The sequence below is a fragment of the Styela clava genome, chromosome 7 (genome assembly GCF_964204865.1).
Source record: "Styela clava chromosome 7, kaStyClav1.hap1.2, whole genome shotgun sequence".
Taxonomy (NCBI): domain Eukaryota; kingdom Metazoa; phylum Chordata; class Ascidiacea; order Stolidobranchia; family Styelidae; genus Styela; species Styela clava.
In genome coordinates this window covers 9,735,005-9,762,919 of record NC_135256.1, presented here as the reverse complement: position 1 = coordinate 9,762,919, position 27,915 = coordinate 9,735,005, and the positions used below count along the sequence as shown (strand labels likewise).

Below are 27,915 nucleotides of genomic sequence, written 5' to 3'. Positions count from 1 at the left end.
GTCGAAATAGTATTTTCTACTAATTTCCATAGTCATGTCGGTATCCGAAACAGGGTACCTTGGCACGATATTTTTTTGGGGGTAGCGCAGAATCAGATATAGGAAGACCACACAGAACATAAATATTTCCCATTCAAGATTCAACATGCACAAAGCAACAGGAGATTAAACTCGCGAAGCCAAGTCCCAAACCTTAATTTGGAGGGGTACTATAAATTTTTCCCTATGCAACAATATAGTAAAGATATTACAAATTACGAAATACAAATTTCCTACATTAACACTTTTTCCTTTGTGTACGTCAACAATACACGTTATCTCACTAACACAACCGGTTTTATTAAAACATAAAAAATAAATTATAATTACCGCTTATTGTAACAGTGTTCTTACAAAAATTGTGTCCATAGTGCCAATAAAACAATGCATAAGGCTGCCCGAAAACGAGTTTTGTCAGAATTGTAAATGATGTCCCATATAATCCCTAACATATTTATCATGTTCGGTGCTGTGATGTCATAAAAACTAAAATAAATATAAAAACTTCGCCAATTACGCAAAATAAATGTAAGGCACGAACACTGATGATATATTTGATAGAGAAACAAGTATGACTATTTGATACGACAAATTAAAGGTAGGAATCCCGTTAAAGGTTTTTCTCAAGAAGGTCCAACAACCAGGGGCGGACACCCGGGGGGGTTAATAGTCACCGATATTATAACTGTTTTCTTACAATAATGTGGACCAGAGCCTTCGGAGCACCTCACATTTTCGTTAAACATGCGCGCCCGCACGGGTAATACTCCGTCTTCAAACGCACCGCCGATCACGCGCCACGGTTTTGCTCAACTAATTCATTTTTGTACAATTTAATATGATTTTCTCAGTGTTGTCATAATCTTTCAATAGTGTTATTGTTGGCACTTGCGAGAGAAGTGAAAGAGGCAAACTGTGTTTCATTACAACAATTAATTATTATCGCTAGAAAATTAACTAGATCTAAAGTTGTTATAAACAATTTTCACCGCTGGACGTGTATTTTCACGTTATGGATTTCGTGCAAGGCCCAGCATAATTTGCGGGCAAAGATCAAAGCATTTACTATGTCGAAAAGCGACAATATAAAATACTAAAAATAAAACTGTAAATAATATGAGTTTTGTTGAGGCCCGCGACAGTCTAAAAACGCTTTTCTAGGCATCGAAAATCGCAAAATTTCACAAATTATGTTTGCTTGACCTTTAAAAACATTTCGTCACTAAAATCGAAACACGGTCAATTGTGAGCGGGATTTGCCTTTTTATCCATTACTTTTAAAATGACGTCGAAAATTTTCGTGTTAACATTAAACAAAGCTGACAACGCGACTTTTCCCAGGTTTGTGATGATATATAAGATAATTAAAGTATATTCGATCACTTTTTGTATTTATTTATGTATTTTCATTGTACTGAAATAACTTTTACTATACGTCGGAATTGACAGGAAATTTATGAATTTTTCGAAAGGTTTTATCTTTAAAAATAATCGGAGTGACAACATTGCGATTGAGCGGAGCCAGTGTGATAAGTACATCTCAAAATAATCGAATTCGCAAAATAGCAAAAATACGCATCAAAACAATATATAAACGGGCAGTTTACCACACATTTTTATGTCCGTGGATTGCCGTCGTGTTTTAGAGTGGCTCTTGTTTTGTCGACTCGACCGCAGTGTATATTGAAGACAATTAAATTAATAAATCAAGACATTTTGAATATGCCCGTATCGGTCTTTGATTGATTACTTTGCACAAGTGAAAAATCATTTTTCGTTGATAAAGTCGGCTCTTTTAACAAGTGGCGTATATCAGATATCGAGATTTTTGTAACGGCGATAACGAGTTCGGAAGATTGCAAAAATACGTATTAAAATTAAATACATCAGGCAGCTTATCTCATATTTTTATTTCCCCATATTAATATGTAAGGACATTTCAGAATCTCGTGGCTGTCATGGATCGACAGAAAAATCATTATACGCTTGAAAAGGCGGCTCTTTTAACGAGCGCGTAATCGCGGTGCTTGTTGCATACGGCAATGGGAAGTTCCGACCTCAAATTTGTTATTTTCTGTTTGTTAGCAAGAGGGCTAATTCTCGCGGAATTCAAGAAATTGGTTCAGTGACGCGCAAGTTTTGTGTCCGAGCAAAGCAGCCTAGGTACTCGGTATAAGAGTAGCAAAATGACATGCTAATACTTAGAGAATGACATCGACAGGCTATTGTTACGTGACGATACACGGCGCGGTGTATCGTGGCGATTCAAGTTCGCCCCCCCCCCCCAAAATTATGGAAAGTGTCCGCCCCTGCCAACAACCAATATGAAAGATTCTGATAGCATAATGTCTTCCAGTATGTCTCTTACTATTGAAAGAAAGATGAATGAGTTTTGTAACATATTTTTTCTGAAGACGTTTGTTTCACCAAAAAAAGCAAGCAGTGGGAAAAATCACTATCTCCATCTCAAACCTCTTATTTTCAAGGGAGGAGGATGTTTACCACCTTCAGAAAACTTAGGAAGCTCACTAATTTGTAAATATTCCATAATCATTTTAACAAGAAAATTCAACTGTTCTTCAGTTGCAACTTCATGGAACTGTTTTAGTAATAGGTTCTCTATGCATGCTTTGAGACGTTCCAATGTCCTTTGAAAAGATTTATGTTGTCTGTTTTGTTCAACAATATTTAATATCCAGTACCTAAAGGCCGGCCATGATTGTCCAACAAGGTGTCTCGAAATGTATCTGTTTGTACCAAAATCACCAAAGAATACATTTATAGAAACAGAAATCGTTTCTGAAGTAACTTGATGCCACCAGAATGCTGGAATATATAATGCATCTCCTGAGTTAAGCACACATTCAAAACAAGTTGCATTGCGAAAACGAGAATACTTTTCTAAATCGGGTTTTTCACAGTCAACCTGAGACTGTATAGTTTTTCCCTTTGAACCTAAGGGATTTGGATAAAGTTCATCTAAGTCAGAACTTTTGTAAAGTTTTACTCGTTTTCTTCCTTCAATTATCATGAGCATTCCTTCATCTGGGTCAAAATGACAAAATTCATAATGCCCCTTCTGAGCTATCCACATGAAAGGCCCATTATGAACCTTCCGAATATATGCAGGAAGTACACATTCGTTTGAAAGCTGTGGAAACACTTTTGCAATGTTTTGTACGGCCATGTAAGAACTTGATCCCCTTGCACTACACTTTTGTAAATCTTGAATATATTCCCTGAATGTAGTTTTCCTTAAAGTATAATTTTTCCCAACTTTGTATTCCTGGCAGTTTGTTCGGCCTCGTACATTAACTTCATTGTCGGCAACTCTTGATAAAAGGTATTCAAAATTCCAATTTGCAATGGAGAGATCTTTTAAGCAACTATTTATTACGACGGGACATTCCTTGGTGAGAAATTTACGTTCAAAGTCATCTACGGATAAATCAGACACCCGAACAACCTCCTGTTTGGTTTCCATTGATCCTAATTAACTAAATTATCAATTAGCACTTCAAAATATTAAAAAGTATGAAAAGTTTAAAACAAATGAAAGTTCACACAAAATCTATAAAATTGTCCATTAATACAGGCAATATTGAAAAGTGATCATGCTAAAATGTTTAATACCATAAATAAGAATTACCAACAAATGAATTTGACAATCAACACATTTGTGAATGAACATGAAAGTATGTAAAAAATACCTAGTCAAAAAAATCCCTATGTATTTCATATATATATGCAGTCAGATGGCAATGGACAAGACACAGCAAGATAAATTCAAAACAAAACCAACTCATTTCTAGGTTAGAGTATATCACAGTGACTTTTTGAATATTAAAATATTTACTGTGGAAATAGTGGCAGTGTCATCAAATCAATAAAATGCACAAATGCAATACATTATCACAAATTTATGATTTGGGAAAAGTTTGGAAGTATTAATACAAAATATGAAGTATTTAGCTTGCTAAAATTTAAACAGAATGACAATTAGCAATTGAACAAATATAATTTAATCAAATCACAATGATTTAAAAATATTCTTCATATTCAACAACATCATTATTTACCTCGCTAATCAATCCATTAAAAATAATAAAGCACAAATCACAGAAAATATGACAAAAATAAACAGGTCATTCCGGTGAGGACATTTCACATTAGTATACTATGCTGACTCTTGAAAATTTTTTTGGCAAATAATTTCAAAATTGAGTTGTTTTATTCAAAACAAACATCAAGCAGGATATTTATAAATGCATACTAAATTGCAATCTGCAACAGCCACAACATAACTCATGTCAAAACTACAACATATATCATTTAAAACAGTTCCTTTGTTAAGCTCTAATAAGGGCTGTTTGTCAGTACTTAAACAGTCTGGCCATTTTATAATGGCAGAAGCATGTTGCAAGTGACCAGAGTTACGCGCCTTTTCCACTTTTTGTGTCTTAGCTGGAGACTTTCCTACGTCTGATCCACAATCATATACCCAAATAGATCCTTTTTCATCTCCAGCAAAAAGAATTTTGTTTTTCACACAAGAAGTTATATTTATGTAAAATTGTTCAGTGTTAGACCATTTCAATTCACTTATAACTGAAGGCATTACAATTTTTCGTAGGCCTATTTTCTTCAGTATTGAGCTGGGCTGCCATAAAAATATAACTCCTGTCTGTGCGCATTTTGTTGCAATCAAATCATCATCAATTATGGCAAGCCCATCCACAACAGGCTCGTCATCAACATTAAGAAATTTTATTTCGGTAATTTCATTGAATTTTTCAAATTTTGAACCCTTAACATCACTGTTTTTTATTTTTAACGCATCGCCTGTTTCCCAACAAAAAAGACCACCTTCAGATGCACAAAAAAGATATTCTTCTTTTAGTGTTATCATCTTTAAAGGACTGAATAATAAGTTGTCAAACAACGCCAATTTTTTATGATATGAATGATAATCTGGTAACGAAGGTATCCCAATATCCCATAAATAAATCTTTTTTTCGTTGCCCGCAGAAAGTAGCAGAGTAGGATGCCCAGGAACGAAGGACATCGTTTGCACTGGTTTACTATGAGATTTAAAATAATTATAAACAATAAATCTTTCTGTATTGATGAGATAGATAAATCCCAAGCAACCGCCACATGCAATTACATTTGAAGAATGAGACCCGACATTTAAAACTGTCCAATCGAGTGTGTAAAATTCTTCGTTTGGTTTTGTAAATTTAGCCCTTACTCTCGCTGAATTTGTGTCTATTAGACAGACACTCTCACTTCCACATGTAGCAACAATATCTCTTGATGATGGGAGAAATTTACAGCACCAAACTTGATGGCTGTAATCGCTCGCATCCACACCGGAATCATGACACTGAAGAAAACAGTGTGGTTCCAACTTATCCTGATAAGAAGATTCTGCTTTTTCAAAAGATGATCTCTTCTTACTAAGCAAAGCCATATCAACTTACAGATAATATTTTAATTTATACCTTTTACTGTTTTACCTAATAAAGAGGAAATATAACAAGCTGATTATGGTGACTGAAGTTCAGAGATACATTTCTGTATTTAGTAACAGCGACAGGACTGACTATAACAACAAACTCCATACTTAGTACATCAGATTCAAACACGGAATATCCCGGTCTGTTGGTACCGGTACAGTGATACCGGTACCGGTGCCTAAGCCCCAGTTTCATTTGAGTTTTAAAACATCTAACAGCAAAACAGTCAGCCAACTGACAAGTCCTGAAATCAAACCATAGCCTCGGACTGACTGAAATAGCCTAGATGGCCAGATGACGGTGGTACCGGTAAGCTAAAACTGTGAGGAAAGTTGAAATACCGGTAGTGGCTTTATCATGTACGGCAGGGGTGGCCAACCTTTCACATACCATGCGCCACGTTTTAAACATAATGTTTCAGATGCGCCGTAAATCTCTTTTATTCCCACGCGCCACGCCTAATGTCCGCTTCTTGTTGAAATTATATAAATTTATAATACACACACATATATACACACGTATATGTAGTTTTTACAATTTACAACTTCACATGAATAGAAATTAAGCAAGGAAGTACAATAAATAAAACTGATCAATTTTATTTAAGTACCGCCTTTATGAGACTTTTGCTGCTGTTTTACTCTCGCCAGTTTTTTTTATTCTTGGAGTTAAGTTTGTTACTGAGAGGAGCAGTGCATTCTTCAAATTTAAATCTGTAAGTCTTGACCTCGCTCTGCTTTTAATTAGTTTCATGGCAGCAAATGTTTGTTCACATCTATATGTCGTTCCGAAACGACATATAAAACCCTGGGCAAATTTTCTCAGTTCTTTAGTATCAATATCTACTCTACTCTCGATTCTAATTGGCCTTTGCTAATCAGCTGTTTGGCCTAGCGTCGCGTGATTTTACTCCAGGCTTCTTCGAGATTAGTACTTGCGTCACAGCAAGCGATTTTACGCTCCACTTTTGTTGACAACGGTCATTTGAAGTTTGGATGAAAAAGGTGGTATTTAGGGGTCATTTTCAGCATGTTGTGGATTGATTTATAATAAATTTTTTAGGCTTGGGCAATTCAACTGGTTGTTCAATGGTTATTGGGAGATATTTGGGAAGTCTGGGCAATGGAAATTTTACTTCAGTAGGGAAAAAATAGTAAATTTTACTAATTAGAATGAATGTCATAAAGTCCGTCCAAAAGCTAACGTCGATAATCGCCTGTTGTTTCTAATTCCAACAAGCCGTAAGTGGGCGACGTGGAGTAAGGAGAATAGATTTTAGGTACAATCAAAAGTCACCATGTAAATCGCAAAAAAAACGGCTTGGCGTGGAGAAGCCAAGTGCAATTAACAATTTTGGCATAAAAAGGGTTAAAGATGCAATGCGCCACCTCTAATCATGCAATGCGCCACGTTTGGCGCATGCGCCATAGGTTGGCCACCCCTGATGTACGGTATCCTGTCAGGGGAGGCGGACAACTCGACTACACGGACAACTCACCAGAGACAACTCGACTACCTAGAGGCCTGGTGATTTGTCCGTCTTTTGGCATTTTCTACGGTGGTGTTTTAGGTCTATAGAAATGCGTTTTTGATATTTTTAGTGCTCAAGTGTTGAGAAAAACACATAAATATGCTCTAGAAAGCATTTTTATTTGTATAAGTGGCTTATTTTGATCATGTTGTATGAATACAAATACAGTCTACAGACGAAATTGGAGTAACGTTAGCGAAGTTTGACTGTTGACTTATAGGACTGTGTTCGTTTAATTTTTTGAACTTTATTGGTATTAAATGTTTTGAATGAGCACCTTTAAATATATTAAAACCTTTATACTTCACAGTAACACTTAAATATATTTATGAATGTGAGCTCAGTAGTCTATAGTTGCAGTAGTCTGCAGTCGCCCGACAGGCCGTCAACTCACCAGTCGAGCAAACGCTCTGCGACGTGACGTCATCGATGCTCGAGGTGAAGACAACTTGACTACCGAGCAACGAGAGGCAGACAACTCACCAGTCGAGCAATCGCTCTGCGATATCGATACTCGAGGAGAAGACCTTGCTTTGCAAAACAAGAGATGCTAACTCAAGAGTTGCATAGCATTTACTTAGTGCCGACTGATATTAGTTGTAAGCCAACTCACCACGGCAAGGTTTCAGTCATAGAGTTGGAATTTCTTTTTGCAGAAGAAAACCAGGAACAGATAGGCACTGTCGCTGCGCCTGGCAAAGAAACTGGGCCGAAGAATGGATAGAAGATGTTTACTTTTTGTTACGATTAATGAATTTAATATGATATTTGAATACTAAACGTTATGGGAAATTTGCTGCGTTACATACTTACTCTTTGCAATACTGCGGCCCGTAGATCCTTGAACACCTTCGAAGAAGAGAGTCCACAGATAACTCTCTTTCCTTGTTCTGTTCCCAGACACGTTGCACCCTCTCGTTGGCTTCCGCATACCTGTCGTTGACACGCCCCACAACGTCCGCCTCTATCCCTATACTTACCTCGTACATTGTTGAGATTAAACTGTAAAAAGGCATATTTTTCCGAGTTATATTGTTAAAATGGCGGTGCCAACCTTCCAGATGATTGTTGGTTCTTATTTCTACGTCGAATACTGACCAATCATTGGGAGTCCAGACACTGTTGTATAGCCATGTGTTTTGAAAATATTCGGCGAGGATCTTGAGTTTGCATCTTTTCGTTCAGTGATTTCAATTTGGACGTAATAAACATAGCTGGTATATAGCACAGCGCCATGGCATGCTTGATCAGGTCTCTTGTTCCAGCGTCCCTAAAACAAAAACATGTTAATACAAAAGAAGTGAAAGATGTACAAAGACATATATAAATATGGTTAACCACTCACTTGTCGTATAGGAGAGTCAAATTATTGTGACGCACATTCTTCATGATGGCCTGAGTGAAGTGATATCCATGCACGGAGATTAGATAAGGTACCAGATCGGTGATAATGAAGCCGCGCGCCGAGATTACTGCTCGGTTATCGCCGAGTTTAAAGCCTCGTTATCGCCGGCCTGCCCCCCTACAAACGTAAATACTCATTAGCCGAGGTCGTTTTCATCACAGTTTTATACTGAAACGAGGACGACTAACGGTATATTAACTCCACAAAAACTACGCAAGAATTCAAGATGACTACTCCAAAAATGTGACGACAACGTTACCATGAAGCAGGAGGGACTCATCTGTGACGTCTGTCGAAATTGGTTTCATCGCAAGTGTTTTAATAATTCAGATGTGGCAATGACAAGGGAACAGTACAGCCTGTTAAAAAAACAGGACGTAACGTTTGAGTGGAAGTACCCGGACTGCTACCAGGCCCATGACACCCATCCTAACTCCAACCCGATTGTTGTATCCCAGCAGATGGAACCTAGCCGTCGGCTGGTAGACTACTCAGGTGGTGAGTTGGCTTACAACTAATATCAGTCGGCACTAAGTAAATGCTATGCAACTCTTGAGTCTGCGTTTTGCAAAGCAAGGTCTTCTCCTCGAGCATCGATATCGCAGAGCGATTGCTCGGCTGGTGAGTTGCCTGCCTCTCGTTGCTCGGTAGTCGAGTTGTCTTCACCTCGAGCATCGATGACGTCACGTCGTAGAGTGTTTGCTCGACTGGTAAGTTGACGGCCTGTCGGGCGACTGCCGTGGGCGAGTTCAGACTACTGCAATCATAGATTACTGAGCTCACATTCATAAATATTTAAGTGTTACTGTGAAGTATAAAGGTTTTAATATATTTAAAGGTGCTCATTCAAAACTTTTAATACCAATAAAGTTCAAAAAATCAAACGAACACAGTCCTATAAGTCAACAGTCTAACTTCGCTAACGTTACTCCAATTTCGTCTATAGACTGTATTTGTATTCATACAACATGATCAAAAAAGCCACCTATACAAATAAAAATGCTTTCTAGAGCATATTTATTTATTTTTCTCAACATTTGAGCACTAAAAATATCAAAAACGCATTTCTATAGACCTAAAACACCACCATAGAAAATGCCAAAAGACGGACAACTCACCAGGCCTCTAGGTAGTCGAGTTGTCTCTGGTGAGTTGTCCGTGTAGTCGAGTTGTCCGTCAGCCCCTGTCAGTGTCAGTCTGAAAGTATATTGCGAAGCACAGTCTTTCGTCCCGCCACAGGATTATGGGATTAGTTTTGTAGTTAGGTACCAGTCATTTGTTTTCGAGAGCATCAGAGCATGGACTTCATGCAGTTGTGGCGGAAGACAGGAAGAAGCCGTACCGGTACCGGTACCAGTAGTTACCGTACGCGAACCAAAGGACGAGTAATCCAGCAAGCCTCTCGCACATAACTACGGTATCCCCATCCAGCCATCCCCACCAACTATCTGTATGAGATTCGAACCCACTATAACACTTAGTCACTATGAGTACGGTACATAACTTCCCTGCAATTTGCGCAGTCAGGCAGCACACTACTGCCGTCGCACCATTGATCATCAATGGTCGCACCAAACGACAGGCGTTGAAACACAAATGTTGAATGTGCTTTTAGCACGTGACCTTATTTTCTCCATCGCGCATTTGTCTTGACTTCCTTATTTACTTCCGTGATCTGATAACTTTTGTAAAAGACGACGATTAACCACGCAACCGAAAATAGTTTGTGTGTGTGTACCAATATGAAGGTAAATAATTTTGTTCGCCTACTTTACATCAAGTTGTGCAAAGGGACTGAAGCCTATGGGCAGGGGGTATATTCACTTGGCTAACACAGACAGTCCCCGAACTCGTAATGGGACTAAAATAAGGGAAATCGGAATAAAAGTAAGGGCCAACCCTAACCTGGTACACACAATACAAAAGTACCAAAAATGTGACAATGTTGACACTGCTGTAGGGGCCCCAATACATCACATATATATAGGAACAATACCAAGAAAGGATAAATATTTTATATAAAATTTCAGTGTGTACGTTTGAAAAAGAGAGTTTGCTCACGCTCTATTAGTATCTTTGCTGAATTATAATATTTCGTAATCGTATTATGCTCAAAAGAAAATAATGATTATCAAACTTGGAGTGCTCATACAACTTGTCGTAACCATGGCGATTGTTGCTAGACAGAGACATGACTCATTTTGAATTATTCGCCAATACAAAATATCATTCACACAACCTTGTAAACAATATTTGCACTTGGATTCTGAAAAGATATAGATATAGAAAACGTTACTTACCTAAGTAACTAACGATTAAGTATTCTGAAACAGATATAAAACAATGACTATCTATTGTAATAGCAACAAGCTAGATAACTGATTGATACTTAAAAAAATAAAATAAATAGCGAAGATAAAATTGTATCACGACAAAAAGGTAAATATGTAATGAATATAACATTTCAAAAGTGAATATATATAGTAGTACATATTCGGGATAAAAGTAACAAGTAATAATTTTCATCTCGTATTTTATTATATATTAACAAATACAATAAGCAACATCTACACTATTACCCTGGCACTCTGTAGGCCTTCCATTTTTACCATTACAGACTCGAGTTCTAGTCTTTTGACAAGTTCTGAAGAAAAAATCCCAAGTACATGGACCAAAAGGGCTCCATGAAGACCAAGTTCCACACCCAGTCGGGCACTGTTGAATTTCATAGAGGTCGTCATCGTTGCAAGTAGTAGCCTCGCACTCCCGACTTCTATAAATGCTCTTACCACAAGGATTACAACTTCCTTTCCACTCGGACCATGGTCCGAATAAACGATCAATTTTGCACTTTTCACTATTGCATGATTCAATTTCTTCATCGGGTCCTGGACAGAACCCTCCTATGGGTTTACAAGTCCTAGTTCTTGTACTGACACCGCTATTACATGTTAACGAGCATTTACTCCACCTGCTCCATTTGTTCCAAGAGCTGCATGGAACTATTTCACAAGACTCATTCTCTGTCGTTCTACCCGTGCATTGGGATTGATCCATGCCGATGCAACGACGCCATCGTTTTTTATTCCCTTTGCCACATGTTGCTGAACATTCAGTCCAGTAACTCCATGTTGAATAATATGTGGCAGCGCCTGATCTGGCGTTAGGAATTTCTTCTTTCGGATGATAGCATAACGTTATATCGCAACAGCCTTCGAAACTTCCTCTTAGCGGCTTCAAATCCTTATCCTCAATTGGGCGATAGGGACAATGATTTGGCACTCCCGTTGGTTTATATCTTGGCGGGCCACAAGGTCTTGCCCCAAACGACGTAAATGTGGTCGAGCAAGGAGTTTGAATGCCTTGCAAATCCTCCAAAAATCTATCTCTGATATTTTGATGTGCTGGTGGTACTTGCAGGCCACTTCCAGTTTTTATCATGTCCAGAAGCGATGAAGATCCGGGACGTAGTAATTCGTCAATTAGATTTGATTCGCCTGGTTTTGCCGGGTAATTGAAAACGAGAGAAAAAGGAGTCACTGTAACATCATGCTTTGGTAGAAGATTATATTCATCTAAGTTATGAGCACCATATTTCCCACTTTCCACCAATCGCCAAAATACCCAATGATCAGATGGATCCATCGACTTCCCAAAATCAAAAAGATAGTTATAATAAGAGTTTTGTGCATGTTTATCCAGTTTACAGCCGGACACCAGGCAAGAGTGATAACTTTCAATTGCTGATTTTGCATTTTTATCGTCGAATTTCTGACAAGGTGGTCGACCATAATAAAGTGCACTCGGTATTTTATCGTCGTGTTCCGTCGGAGATGCGCTCACTGTTACGTTGTTGACATCAACGGGATAATAGCATTTCTTTGTCATCCAACATCCGGCAATTAGATAACAATCGTATTCTTTTATACCTGTTCGGAATAATAATATTATTCTGTTTTGAAGTTAAAATAGTATTAACTGTTATTACCTAGATTTAGACTATATGACGTGGCTAAAAAGAGAACATATAGAACCAAAGTCCGAATAATGATATACAGTGTAGATCAGAACACGAGGCTTGAGAATTACATGGCCATATGTATTTAGTATGATTGGGCATTTTTTCTCTTTCCCTAATTCCCTCTCTCATTCCACAATTTTTGAATTTGACAGAAACAGCGATGTCGTTCCGTATATAGTGCTATGTGACATATGACCTTTCAAAATTTCAAATTGTCCCAAGTGTTGACCCAGTTTGTGACAATAAATCTCTCTCTCTCTCTCTCTGGCATTACATTGGGCACACACCGTTTAACATAGTTTTGAGTCTTACTTAAAATGCCAATGTTAATATTCCAACACACAAACCTTTCCATCCTGCAATTTTTGGTTTATGCTTAAAATATTCTAACATCTCTAATGTCTTGCATCCTTCGTGGTTAGTTCTAATAATTTCGTCAAAGGTATCAAGGAGACATTCATTCAAATAAGGGGTCCATTCTCCAGTCTGAATAAAATGCAATAGAAATATGATTGAGTTCCGGAATTAAAATATTCAGTTGTTCACGAACGAGTGAAAATGTCTCAGTTTGAAAACATTATGATCTGAAAATTTGATATACCTTATCTTTAACTTTTCTCGCTTCTTCAAGAAAAACTTTGTTTCTTATTGCAAGTTGGCATACCGGGACACCCGCCATTACGCTGTGACCAAACTTTTTTCTATAATCTCTCAGTTGAACATCAAAAAAACATCCTGGCATTTCCCTGCACTTCGTCCTGCTTTCATCAAGTTCAGGAAGATCCGGATCACAAGGGATTCTGAAGATGAAAAAAAACGGAAAAATATTTACCTTCGGGGATGCTCGTATGATGTTTTATTTGTACTTATACACATATATATGCTAAATCATTTAACATACTCGTTCGGTCCATATGAGTGGCAAACACCGGTCTTTAATACCTTTCGACTAACTTCAATGTTTAATATAATGAGTGGAACTTTTATTTACCGAAAAATATAGATAAATCACCAATTTTACCCCCATTGCATTTTTGACTTTAACAACCACAATGAAAACAGACTTGTCAATGGTCATTCAGAATGTTATACAAGTCTTAATTGCAATAATACTGAGAGGATAACATTTGTTGCTAAAGCTCCCTCTACCTGATACAGTAGGGAATATTTAGCGGAGGATTCCTGGTGTATCTCAAAGCCTTTTTGTCTTCCATATCACAGTTATCTGGGAATCTAGGTCTCTTGTGGCATACAAACGCGGGTAATCGTGGAAATCCAGGATACGGATCTGGTAAAATAAAAATATCGGTATGAATGATCTTGGCATCGAAAAGCGTGGTTATATTCGCACCCATGAAAATAAAACGAATTTGCTAAGAGAAAAACAATATAATGAAACATTTCTACAACAAGGAAGTTGAAATCCGTTTGAAAGAGAGCATGCATTACTAAAAATAATATTAACAAATGCTATATCGGGAGATGCAGGTTCGATCTGAAAAATCTTTTTTGCGTTTCATCAAATGGGACAATAATCCATTAAAGAAAAGGAATGAAACTATATAAAATTAACTCTTGTCTATACCTTCTCCTCCATAAGGAAGAAGCGCAGAAGGAAATGGCCCAATGTTTAAAAATCTTGCTCCTCCCTTAATTGATCTCATGATATCTTTTGCATCGGATAACATTTCTTCATTTGTTTTATCTGGATCAATCGTCGGAACAACTTTACCTTAAATAATGAGTGGTTTATTTAAGCAATTACAGAGCAGAGAACAGTCCAATTTTTCAGATCCAATTTTTAACAGAATACATATAGACTCACAACTTCACATGAATAATGAAATAAGTGGCTTTATAAGTAGCTTGTGAGTTCCAACTTAGATGAGTGACTAGTTGATGTTTGGGATGTTTCCAGGTTTGATGTCCTAGTAAATGATGATATTTGAAATTGGCTATATAAAATTCGAGGCTTGGCTAGTCCTTTGTTTCACCCAAGGCCCAAATTCTATATAAGATTTGGAATATTGGGCATGAAACATGCTGAAGCGAAAAGATTCATGTTATTTGGATTCTAACATTTCTTTACGTTCAAGTAGTTTTTTTTATAATGAACTCTTGTTTTAAGCCAGTGCCTGGCGCACCCCATTAGAGCAAATATCATCCCGAAATTTAAATGATGGGAAAAGCTTTGAATTTTTATTTTAGCCAATCCAATAAAATAAGCGAATATTTTCAGGCCAATTTACTTCAGAAAGTTTTGTATAATTTCAAAAAACTATTTTGAAATTTTTATAGACATGATTTTTATTTTTTTTGTTATTATAATATCGTATTATTATTATAAAGATATCAATCACATTGATAAGTTTCGTGTAATTGGCGTCTTTCGTATGAAACAAACACGTAAATGTCGTCGTAGACAAAACCAAAACTATTTACTGGAGTTTCAGACTTTCGGTGTCATAAGTTTTTTAATATATAATCATGCTTTGTGTCATTTTTTCAATACATTTGTCAGAACATGCGCATAAATGATTGAAAAAGAGATAGGAAATATATTTTTAATAAAAATTTGACATAAAATGGTGTTAAATTTATTTTTATATACATATCATCAAAAGTTGTGATTTTGGATCTGTCAGACATATATATATATATAGATAACCTAAATATGTGTGTGGGGGGTATTGGGGTCGCCCCTTAGGGGTGTTCATTAGTCTATTACAAAATATCACACTATCAGCTTACGTGGTAGAGCGTAGCAATATCCATTTCTTCCGATGCAACAGTGCTTAGCGGATCTACATTCATTTTTCTCAACGTCGCTTATTCCATCCATCGCAACACATCGTGGTGTGTTTGCATCTGCATTTATTCATTTAAAAATAAATATTTAATTAATTAAAATGAATATAAAACCAGAACGGCGGAGTCCGAGATAAGGGACGGTATTTAATTTTTTACAATGTTATCGTGTGGAGCCACATTTTTTCAGGATTCTCTAGATTAACTGCTAATAGTCCGGCAGATAAGGGTACCTTTTTGGCCCAAGTTTGATTTCAGACATAAAGTTTTTTTTATTTGTGATTATTCATCTTGGGGTCATTGCCCATCATTTCTACATGGGTGTGGAGTTTGCAGCATTGAGCAATTTATTTTACGGCTCGATATTTGTATTAGTGTTTTTCGTCAAACCTGTGCATCATAATGACGCACAACCTGAACCATAACCTGTTACAATACTATGTTCAGGTTGTGCGCAAGCTTGGTGCACAAACTACGCAAGCACCAAATTTACTAGAAAATAAAATCAATACCTTTTAGGTATTTGTTGAGCCAATCTTTGGGTCGCGACCCATATACAGTATATGGAAATACTGTCGAAACATACGCGTAAAATAAAGAGTACTATTTCAAAATACCCGTTTTTGTTGCAATTAACAATACAAGCCTGCTAATGCAGTCGCCAGTGGTTCAAGTGGATATACACCCGGTGGAGAACAGTCAACTATTTGTTAGCGAGAATTGTTATGCAGCGGGATGATCACGACGACGCAGTGAAAGATAATGATATCACGAGAACAAGAAAATTGCTACATTTCATAGTATATCCCTGAGAAGAAATTTAGTTCATTCTTATGTTCCATGCCAATGCTTTTCAAACTACCAAAGACTCTCAACACTTTTACTTCTTCTCTTCTATAAAAATACATTGTTATTATATATTCGCATTTCCATCTGTTTGTTCGTGCTCCCAGATAACCGATCAGTGGCCTCCAAGGAGGACGGGGTCCCCTTTTAAGAAACCATGTCATAAACTAAAAGAGGCGACCGTGCTTCTCTTGCCTGTTATCATGCTGTCCCTGGAATTCAGCTACAACAAAAATTTCACGAAAACGGATTTTTAAATTTTCTGATTTTGTTAATATTTTCAACAATGAATGATATACGGGTGGTAAAATGCCAAGTTATTCCAACAACATGATCATGTTTTGCAATTTACAACCAATGTTTTGTATGTAACTTTGTTTGACAGAGGCCCAAGAGCTCTAACTACAAATATCAAAAATGTGAGGCCAAAAAAGGTCACACTACAACATTGTCAAATGTGCTGTATTTACGATAGATAACAGGTTTACCAAAAAGAATTACATGAAAAATGGGAAAATAAAGATCAATTCAGCAATATCTACTTGGTGATATGCATCTGTTGATGATTTTATGTGTTTGTTTCGGAAGTTTAATAACAGAATTAATTGTGGTTGTTGGGGATGTTTTAAAAAAAGGTTGCATGGAAAAAAGTTTTCACAAAATAGTAGTAGAGAAGTAGAAAAAATACTCCCATGTTCTTTTTTTCATTGAATAACCACGCCTCAGAACTTCCCCGATAAGTATACGCAGCAATTGCGAGAGGCAGAAATGCCAAGATGGGATTTCATCGCATTGCAAACCAATATCAGCAATTCTTATATATATTCGCGCATTCCCATCTGAAAAGCGTGGAAAAGATTATACCCATCTACACACTTTAAGAACTATGTCAGATGAGCGTCATATTATCGAATATCGGTAAAGGAATAGTGCAATGGGAAAAGACATATAAGGCAGAACTTTCAGTAGTATGCAATCAAATAATCTTATTGTAGAATATATATTTAAAAACATTTCGTCACGCCAACTGCAGTCCGAAACTTTTTGTCTATGGGTGAGTTTAGATACCAATTGGCACTCATGTAAACTGGTAAGACTGTAAGAGGCACGCGATGGAGCAGATACTAAGAGTATCCATCCCCCAGCTGTCATTTGAGTGGGTACTGCTGTTTTTATTGCAGATGTTTCTGATCTTTTTTTATTAAAGATTTACTGGCATCACCGATGTTGGAAACCAACACGCAATATTACAAAACTTACTTTCAACACGCGGTTTGAATGAATAAAAAGCTGAAGCTAGTATTCTTTAGAACAGCATACAAATTCTATGGAATGAAATCATACACAAAAGCTCGTCAAAAACCTATAGCTCAATAATCAAGTGGAATTTGATGCATGTGCGCAAAAATGTGCGCGTTAATACGTACAACCGAAGCACGCAGGAAAATGTGTGTGATGTACTAGTATTCAAAACGTTTGACTCAACTATGTTGGCATAACAGGTGCACATCTCGGTTTCGCATACGCACACCTTCTATCTCTACAAGGATATATTAATTTTGCCAAAGTCAATGCAGCACTGAAAGGTTGCGGTTCTTCCAAAAGAAAACACGTTACACATCTTTAGATACCAGTGGATGGTTTTACATGGCATTGTTCGGAGAGAAAGACGAAGTCAAATATTCCAATCCAATTCAATTAATAAAATATTTCCCAAGTCCCTAAGCTTAAACTAGGAAAACGAAATGCGCGCGGCAACGCAAATGTAGTTTGAAGAGCGCAATAGAAAGTGGCTAGATGCTGTCGATGGATCTTGGCTTGTATTAGTCAAATAAACTACCATTTATTCTACTAAAATTGAATTTCTGACATTGTAAGGAGATTCAATGTTACTATGTATGCAAAACTAAACCATGTAGTTATGAAATAATTGTTTTTACAAAAAGGCGCTCCTGAGGTATTCGTACCAAGATGGCGCACAACCTGAACATTGTATGTTTACCAGATTATGGTTCAGGATGTGCGTCATATTGGACCGAATACTTTAAATCCACTTAAAAAAAATTGCTCAACATTATATACTCCACACCCACCTGGGTATCATTATATATGTCATATACATTATATCTAAACAATAAAAAAAAATTTATGTCCCAAAATAAGTTAAGGTCCGATTCTGCCGGACTATATATGATCGTTGTATAGTCACTTTGTGTCAAGTGCGTTTCGGATAACCGTTATTCAATTTTTTGTAGAGACACTCCATTGCAGGGCTATGGTGTTAACAAAAGTATTTTCTTCCCATTACAACTTACAAAAGCAATTTTTCTTATCAAATTCTATCTGCGTATGGTGTACTTGATTATGGAGCACGTACATACATTTTTTCTCGAATCGCATGTATGGTATATAGTATTATACGACCAAAAAATAGCGTCCTATATATTCTAAATTCCCTACGTTCATACTTACCATTCAATCCTTTTGGACATTGCCGAGGTCGTATTGATAGAACGAGTGCGAAATAAATGGTTAATTGAAGCAAAATTAATAGTTGCATAGTATATATATAAAATTTTACTATTACGACCTGAAGAAAAAATCATATAGTCAGTGTTTCTGTGTTGCGAACGTTGAGTACGAGTAGCATGTTTCATGAATTGAAAACGAAATAACAATAGCTTATAATTTAAAGTTGGGGGAGTAAAAATGGAATTATTATTACCATTGAGATTTATTTACTCAATGTAGTACACTCCTGGACAAATCATGAGCTGCACTCAACATCCTTAATCGTGGACACCGGCAACACAAAACCAACTTCAAAGATTGTTGGTAATTTGTCGAGGTATATTTTCTCTCTTCTTAGTTTGTTAAATTTTGACTTCCAAACTATTGTTTGCTACTCAATGATATTTTTTAGTTTTGTATAGCGTTCCATTTAATACCCTAATACAACGCATAGCTCAACCTTACAATTTATTACAACCTTACAAAAATTAGAAGTTTGCGAATTCTTGTCCCGAAACTTTGTCAATTCCGAGTGGTCGTTGGTATCTCGCAGAGGTGAGAAACAACCGAGTAACACCTGAACTCTGAAAAGGAACTGCCAAACGCATAGTTCACACATTAAAAAGAGCTGCCACTGTACCTACTCGTTTTCAATAAATTAGTTTATTTAACCCAATGCCATAAACCATTTCTGACTGTGATGCCACGGTCACTATCCACGTAAGCTTTTGTTATTTCTAGGGAGGGACCGTAGCCCAGTGTTTCCCAATTCATTTAACTTTCCGGTACTATCACTAAACTACAATCTGTTGTGTTTTAGGCTACGCATATTGCTGTTGTAACATCATCAGAAACAACTTATGAAATTAGTCAAGCTAAACAAATCCAGCCCTCGGGATATAGGTTAAAATACGAAAGCATATGACAATGCTACATTAATTTTCATTTTTTCGTTATCGCTTCTTTGCCTTCCTGAATACCTATCTCAGCCACTTGGGCTAGGTGTTGAAAATCCCCATTAGGTAATTTTTACATGGTCGTACTCTCAATAGGATTAATGGGCTTTCTTTTTGAAGGTGAAAACATCATTTTAAAACAGACAAAACGATCAAACAAACAAAAACCTGTCCGAACAAATTTTATTTATATTTTTTGTGCAAGCATCCAACAAATTATTGAAAAAAACTAGGAAAAAATAAGGAATGACGTACAAAATTCCGTCGTGTCATGACCGTCGATCAGGAATAGCTACCGAAAGAGAAATAGTCATCGAGATTTCTGCGTCACCATAGTAGGAATGCTGCTGGCCTTCATCGACCGTTGAAAATAGTGAAATAACAAATATTTCATTAATTTGGATTGTGAATTTCAGACAAATTCATAAGTGCTTAGAACATAAACAAAATTCAATCATATTTCTATTGCAAAGCTTGCTTAAAGTCAAACGGCGACATGATAATAATGTGATAATTGTTTAGTATTACTAATAATATTACACAATTTTTAATACCAATAAATAAATCAGAGAAGGTAGAAAATAGGAGTATTATACCATTCGCAAGATCAACATTCCAATCATCAGACCATGTCATCCATAGCGTATAATTCATTGGTTGTTTTTACACATCCTAATACTGTATATCTTACCTATATGATCTGTTTTCGGCAAAATTTTTTTGGCTTGGAAAATTCAAAATAAATGCTGACAATTATTTGTTGATTTGTTACAGTGTTACTAAAAAGAAGAACGCAGTAAAACAAGATTTTTCCACTTTTTATTGGGTACTTACCGTTTATATTTCAGTCATCATCATGACGATATCATGATTGATATTGCCGGAGGCAATTTCGGGCCGGGATAATCGTGCGTTTAATTTTCACGTTTTACTCAGTTGTTTTCGTAATGCTTCATGAAGAGGTAAATTTCCCATGAACAAAAAAAAAATAGGTTATTAAACTCATTATTCAAATAATGTATTATATATTGGTACTGACGTTTTCAAAGTCAATCAACCACCAACACGAACACGTGACATTTTCCGCGCTCAAAAAGCAGCATGCCATGTACATCAGTTGCCTGTGTATTCTCATGTGTCTAGTCTGTGTAGTTTCATATGTAGCGTAATAAATTTTGGAAAATCGGTAAACATTATTAATAATATCATAGTGCCTCGTGTTATAGTAAAATACTATATTATTGTGGAGGTAATGGAGGAGCCATGAGTCTGAGATTTCCGCAGTTTCAATTGGCCCACCACCACTACACAAGATACATCAATGAGAGCACTACCATTCATATTTTTTATAATATGTTTTTGTATATATGTATTGCATATGAAATACATCAAATTATCCAGAACATTTTTGGCTCTCTCATCTATATTCGTTCGATACTTTAAAAAGTTTATTCTGGAATAAGTGGAGGAGAAAAGGATGGACACTCAGATCTATATCACGTCTACAAATATCATAATCTATACTGAACGAGATGCTTTACTTCATATTATGAAAGATATTTGTATAACTACTAAACGACGTCTTATAGGCCTATTTCGCTGGCAAAAAAAGCGTTTGTTTGTATATCAGCACACACAGTTGTGTGATGTAGGCTACAATTGGTTTAGGATCAAGCTCAGTTTTTGAATGTAAAAATGTTTATAAAATCAATGAATCATACTAAATTTAGTTCTGTAATGACTCATGAGTAACCATCTCATTAACCAACTTTACAGCCGATATTAAAACCATAAACGTCGAAGGTCAAATATCCTTTTCATTACTACGTCACAGTATATCATATATCGAAACTTGCCACGGAAAGGTCAAGTTATATGTGGTACATCCTTGTTCGGTTTCTATTTTTATCGAAAAAAAATAATGCTTTTCATAAACAGACATAATTTTCCACGTATATGAGTAATTAGGATAAGATTGTAATTCTATAAATTATCAATATTTTTATTGAACTATTTTTACTTTATATTTATAATTACGGTATCGCATGTCCGCTCGCAAAGTATAAATGAGGTATTTGCAAAGGACTGTGATAACAGCAATGAGAATTTTGGTGTAGTGCACTAAATCAGACGGTGTAGTCCAAAAACCTTCGTGGCCATGGAGGAAACACGAGTCGGTGAATAAAAATAAACGGGTCTATTACAAGGGTGGAGATCCGACTAATTTCACAAAAAATGAAATATTATGCAGGCTCAGTCAAATAACTTTAGCGATTTGAGCGTATATTAGTTTGTATCTATATTCCTTCAATTTTTTTTCAAGTTGGAATGGAACTAAATTTGCATGCATTTTTTTGAACGCTTGCACTTGAATCTATGTGAGATAGAATTGTGTATTAAATAGAAACTGTAGCCTCAGTATCGTCCGTTCAACACTACTGAAAATGTATGATTCTAAATCATTTCTACAACATATGTGCCATCCCAAGATATTCTCAATATAAAAAGATCGAGTTTAAACGCAAATCCGGTTTTCAGGACAGTCATGAATTCAAAAAAAAATTGATGAAAATAATATCTCAGTTAAATTTTAGAAATGTAGTAAGCAAAACTTTATTCTTGAATTTTTTTAATTTTCTTGAAACTCGTGATCTAAAATGATATTCATTTCCAGAAACACAGAACAGTGACCAAAGAAATTAGACAGACTTTGAGTTATTCAACCGCATACAAACTGATTTATTTTGTGACAGGACTCGGATATGTATAAGACTTGAACAGCTTTATTGTGAGGTCATCAGAAAATTAAATTAGATATGGCTTAAACAAGAGATATGAGGGCAAAACAATTATATTATTCCTGTAAACATATTTGAGTTGATATTAACAAATTTAACATTTATATATACTGTTTATACGACAGGCTGTGAAACGCCGATAGACTTAGCTTGAGGAATATTGCCGACGACATCGTGTGGGCACAACATGTTTTATCGACTTTTGTTAATATTGGTAATTTTAGTTTTATCCGAAGCAAGGATATGCAAAAGTCCTAAGACAGGTGAGATTTTTTATATTCAACACGGGGTATATGTATATACACATCGTTTTGTTATTATATTGTTGTGAAAAAATCGCTTTTCTCTTCAACGGATGGACCAAGTGGTTAAAGCTTGTCTTTGCCGCTGGAAGGCTATTACTTTTATTCATTTTTTATTCTTCATATGTTTATAACATTTGTAATAATCAATAAAATAAGTGAAAATGGTTGACAACGCTGCTTTTTCTGTATATTCGAAACCTTTTCAGAATAGGCATTGTACAAATGAAACTGCCCATCAAGCGACCACATTTTAAGTAGAAATGTCAAACTCATGACTGTTAAACATTATTGGCAGAATATAATGATATGTAGTATAATAATTTTCTTTCTTTTTACAAGACAATTCAAAACGTTGTAAAAAATCAATTGAATCGGGGATGGATTTCCTAGATACAAGAGAATGTTTGAATAACAAAGAATGCTGTGAATGGGACGGAAAATGCTATTTTGAAATTATTGCTAAGGGTACGCTCTAACATTAAAATATTGAATTATAAACTGGTTTGTTGCATTTGATGTTTGTGTTTCAAAGTTTTACAATCTGGTATTGATGACAATTCACTTGAATTTTGTCAAAATCATAACTGATAATTTTTGCTGTAGCAACTATGAAGACCAATTCTTAAATATCACAGGGAGTTATTATATATAGTAATAGCCGTATTGTTCCTGCTGAGTAAAGATTCCAAATATGACTTAGTATGTTACAGGGGCGTGAGTTTAGACATAATTTTATTCATTACCAATTTCGATGAAATGTTTTTTGAATAAAATGTGTGTATCGGCACATAATTACAGAAAAATATTCTTGCTGGATTTTTCCCTAAATTTTTGTCAATATGAGGTCTACGAAAGATATTGCAAGAAAATTTTTAAGATGGTTTTAGTTTCATGCTTTACTACCAAATCCGAAAAAATTTCACAAATTAATTTTTTATGTGTAGAGAAATTATCTGCAATTGACAAGGGCAAAAGTATTGAAGACAAGTTCCTGAAAAAAGCGAAAGCAGAAACAGAGGACAGTGATATATCATCCAGAAGGTTTCTGACCATGGGTATGTGAATGCAGTAGGCCTATCATATAAGTTTCAAAAACCATATGTTTTGTGAGAAACGATGTTTCCGATTCTGGCTCATAGCCTATCCAACTTATAATTTCGGTGTGACATCAGCTTGGATTTAATATGGTAGCTGTAAACTGCGACGCTGACGGTACTTGATGAAATATGTAATGCCATATTTCATATTCCACATCACGTCTTCTGCAACAATAACTTTCGTTGCTTCAAGTGAAAATAAGTTCACTTTTCATGAGGTAATATTTTTTCTAGTCTGCTAATCTGAAAATCTTGTGTTTATATGTTTTCAACTTTAACTGTATTTCTTAGGTGGGCCGTGTATTCAACCTGCTTCCTCGCCGACACCGATATTCCCCAATGGCTGTGAAGTTACGAGAGCAACACCCTACGTTACAGATCCTCCAGTTGATGTTCCATATTGTGTACGGTAAGATACTATTAAAGTAAGTTTTCATAACCAGCTTCACATTTGGATTAGATTCTGATCTAATTGTGATCTTCATCTAATAATGCTCTAAGATCCAGCATACAAGCAGGAATCACTTCGCATCCATTTATAAATATTAAATCGGTATATCATTTTTTTGCTCTATTGTTTAATTTGAAGTTAATGGATGCTTCTCCAGGCTACCATTTCCATGCTTATTTTCCGTAACAATATATAATCAGCAATAAGCCTACGAGGATATAACAATTCAAACACATCGTGTGACTAGCCTAGTACATGTATCAGCGAAGATAGATATATATATATTCTATATATTATTTTGAACAAAACCATTGTACAAAAAAATAACAATACGCAAAACAAACACACGGGATGAAACTCAAAAAAGATATGAGTGATAAATACAAACCCAATCAAGCTCCAAGTCTGATAATTGTGATAATATTCAACCGTGTCACACACGTAGCATCAATGAAAACAATAGTTATGGAATTCAAACCAAACTGATACAGTCGTACAAGCGTATAATTAATTAATTACGAAGGAATTCGAAATATATCGCGTGATCTGCTTGAAACGTGACAACAGGTACATAGATGCACAGGTACAGGTACAAAGTAGTACATATTATTTGAATCCCATTCTTCTATTGCCTATATCTCGTCGATGCTTGGTTTGAGCATCTGCTTTTTAACGGTATTCTGAAGCAATTTGACCAATTTAGGCTCTGTCTAAGGTAAGGTAGAGTGATTGATTCACGCAATCAAATACAAAAACTATACGCATGTCATTATGTAAAACTAAATTTAATCATTGCTTTCAGAATACCTTGCGAGTCTGGCAACGATGAATTGGAAAAAGATGCATTTGCTTGCCTCAGTAGACCAGGATGCTACTTCGATCAAGAGTTGTTCGAATTCAGGAAATACATGGTCCAACAAATGTTGCCTGGTGTTCCAGTGTGCCATTTTGCTATTAGAAATCGAGTATTTCAAAAAGAGGCAAAAGCCTATATGCAGAGGGTGAGTTTGTGTGCTCTTTCTATAACAGATTTCATGGAGATACTGAATAATGTCTGCTTCTATTATAAGACAAAAGTAAATTGGGTGGCGGTAAAACTACGCATTTAAGGTGCCCTACCATTTTCTCTGAGCAAGGTTCTCAATTTATTTATATATATTATACAAAAAAACTTAGGTACACGCATAAAATGACGAACCAGGACTAGAGACGGTGCGTGAGAACAATCATACGCAGCGTTACAGTTCAACAAATAATATGCTCGCCAGGTTAAAACTCTCAGAATATTCCGTGTTCTGCAAAGCCACACGATTGGCCTGATGATAGCTTGATGAGCAAGCAACTTTATTATCCATCCAAAATTCACGGAATTAACAGATAAATCATTAACGAATAACAGGCGAAAACGTTATCACGCGATCGTTCGAAATGAGGTCACTTGGACAGAGGTGCACGGAGTCAGCCAAGAAAAGTGAAATAAAATATTTGAATTAAATATTTGCAGGCCAATCAGCCTTGGAACCCATACTATACCCACTGTTTGCTGACAAAATATGAATCGGAGATAATGGCTCAACCAGATGGATGCAACCTCATTCCCATGTTAGAACATTTCGGTGGACAAGCTAAGTTGGCAGGCTGGAAAAGTAAGTCAGATTGTTGGCGTGTAGATAATGTCGAAGTAAGCAGACCTCATCCCTATTTAATTTCGTATCTTCTTTGTCTAAACTTAAATTGATTTGAGATGATAAAGTTGTTTATTTTTTCAGATATCACACCGAAATACTGTTCACTGATTGGTGGATGCTGGCGTTACGGTCTTGGTTGTTTCTATCCAGTAGATGATTCGGTTACTATAAAATCCGGAGAGACCGAGCTTGAGCGTCCATTTACTACAATGCCTCACGGTCGCCCGCGATGCCAGATATTCAGTGATAGAGGGCCACGAGAAATATTGAAAAGTATGCACTATTGTCTAAAAGCTGGATGTAAGGTGGATCCACAAGTTGTTGACTCATATTACAACCTTATGTTCGAATATGGAAAGACCCTGAACGCATCCCAGCATTGGCATTTGTGGCTCAGCGTTCAAGAAGGAAAAACCAGAGCGGACAACATTTTTGAATACATTCCAACAGAATTAAACATTGGTTTTGGTAATTTAGGAACAATATTTTCAAGTGCAATAAACAATCTGGGCATGTTTTCAAACAATATTGAAGCTCAGCCTGTTTTCCCACCAGTTCCTAACACTAATATATTGACCTTGGCATCAAATACTGAAAATCCCTTGAACATGGGCAATTTCCACAGCATTCCAGTTCCTAATTTAGCTAATCTTTTCAACGGTGCAGACTTTGAATGGTGTGGGCCAGCATTTATGACTCAAGGTGGACGACCTTGCAAGCCAAAAACTACATCCATTCAGCGTCCATCTGACTGTCCATATACTAATGCTGTCCCGAGTTCTCTTTACTGGTTGAAACCATTGAAAGGAAGTATGAAGGGATGTTGTGATATTAATTTGTGCTACTTGTCAAAATCAGAAATACTAGAAGCAAAATCCGGGGATGCTCATTATTACACACAATGGACATTTTGGTCCCAATGTTCCAAAACCTGCGGTGGTGGACTGAAACGAAGACACCGAAACTGTATGAGTTCAGATAATTCTCAATGTTCCTTGTCTCTGGAGGATGTAGTGATTTGCAACTCACAACAGTGTCCAATTTGGTCAGAATGGTCACCGTGGGGACAATGTAGCTCAACGTGTGTCGGCGGAACGCAAAAAGCAGAGAGGATATGCTTCCCATCAGAAGATTCTTGCAAAGGAAATAAAGAAAAAGTAAGATCATGCAATGATGATATTAAATGTGTGGAGAAATTTGGCAACTGGGGTCCTTGGTCGGACGATTGCAATCCTTGTGGAACTATGACATACCGCTCACGAGTATGTATCGTCCCTCCTTGCAACGTTGACGATTTAGAGCAAAATCGTGAATGTAATTACCAGTGCGGTTCATGGGAAAACTGGGGAAGTTGGTCACGATGTTCGTACGGCAGAAACTTCACATGTAGAAAAATACGAAAACGAAAATGTATTCTGAATGGACAAAGCTTCAGAGTGAAATGTAAAGCAGGATCGGCGCTTGAGGAAGAACGTTGTTCTTCTTGTAATATATTCGGGTTATAATTATACGACAAAATACAAAAGCATAAGAAGTATATTATATTGTTCCTTTTCTCAACGATGGCCGAAAAATAAAAAATAAATTTAAGGTGATAAGAATGACCAGCATAATACGGCTTCCGGTGGTCAGCGTACTAACACAACACAATGGCAGAGAGATAACGTTTCTGTACTTCTAGATAAACGCAGTGGTTTGATTCAGCCGGTTCGCACCGGTTCTATAGAACCGTCTCACGGAATTTTATGAGATCAGCGAACCGGTCAGCATTACTGGTTACTGTCAATGACTTTTTGCAACAGAACCGGCTGAAAAATATGACTTTTGTGATGAAACCGGCTGACAAAAAATTTAAGTCCCATCACTGGATAAGGGTGACACTTACGTTACAAGGATGCGCACATATATAATATGAAGTGAAGTTTACTGTTTTGTGATCG

The 27,915-nt window shown here is 36.3% G+C and overlaps 4 protein-coding genes across 5 annotated transcripts; 1 reads left to right on the top strand and 3 right to left on the bottom strand.

The window, feature by feature from the left end:
- Positions 1–179: 179 nt before the first annotated feature.
- LOC120328189 (tRNA wybutosine-synthesizing protein 5-like) lies at positions 180–3,674 on the bottom strand. The gene has a single exon (XM_039394610.2). The coding sequence runs from the start codon at positions 3,521–3,523 to the stop codon at positions 2,495–2,497; it is 1,029 nt and encodes a 342-aa protein (XP_039250544.2). The 5' UTR covers positions 3,524–3,674; the 3' UTR covers positions 180–2,494.
- On the bottom strand, positions 3,555–5,882 carry LOC120328187 (leucine-rich repeat and WD repeat-containing protein 1-like). Its single transcript, XM_039394609.2, has one exon. It carries the CDS (start codon positions 5,510–5,512, stop codon positions 4,286–4,288), a length of 1,227 nt encoding a protein of 408 aa, XP_039250543.2. The 5' UTR covers positions 5,513–5,882; the 3' UTR covers positions 3,555–4,285.
- A 4,962-nt stretch (positions 5,883–10,844) lies between these two features.
- On the bottom strand, positions 10,845–18,788 carry LOC120327761 (uncharacterized). Its single transcript, XM_039394118.2, has 7 exons — positions 18,642–18,788; positions 15,267–15,383; positions 14,101–14,247; positions 13,665–13,803; positions 13,117–13,315; positions 12,863–13,001; positions 10,845–12,423 (listed from the first exon to the last, which is right to left on the bottom strand). The coding sequence occupies exons 1-7, from the start codon at positions 18,727–18,729 to the stop codon at positions 11,039–11,041; spliced, it is 2,214 nt and encodes a 737-aa protein (XP_039250052.2). The 5' UTR covers positions 18,730–18,788; the 3' UTR covers positions 10,845–11,038.
- A 3,754-nt stretch (positions 18,789–22,542) lies between these two features.
- On the top strand, positions 22,543–27,576 carry LOC120327960 (uncharacterized). 2 transcript variants are annotated; one of them, XM_078114738.1, is made up of 7 exons: positions 22,543–22,697; positions 23,079–23,204; positions 23,684–23,794; positions 24,128–24,245; positions 25,090–25,288; positions 25,792–25,933; positions 26,057–27,576. In XM_078114738.1, the coding sequence occupies exons 1-7, from the start codon at positions 22,622–22,624 to the stop codon at positions 27,478–27,480; spliced, it is 2,196 nt and encodes a 731-aa protein (XP_077970864.1). In that variant the 5' UTR covers positions 22,543–22,621; the 3' UTR covers positions 27,481–27,576. The 2 variants fall into 2 exon arrangements, with proteins under 2 accessions (XP_077970864.1, XP_077970863.1); XM_078114737.1 differs by having other exon boundaries at positions 23,681–23,794.
- The last annotated feature ends 339 nt before the right edge of the window (positions 27,577–27,915 follow it).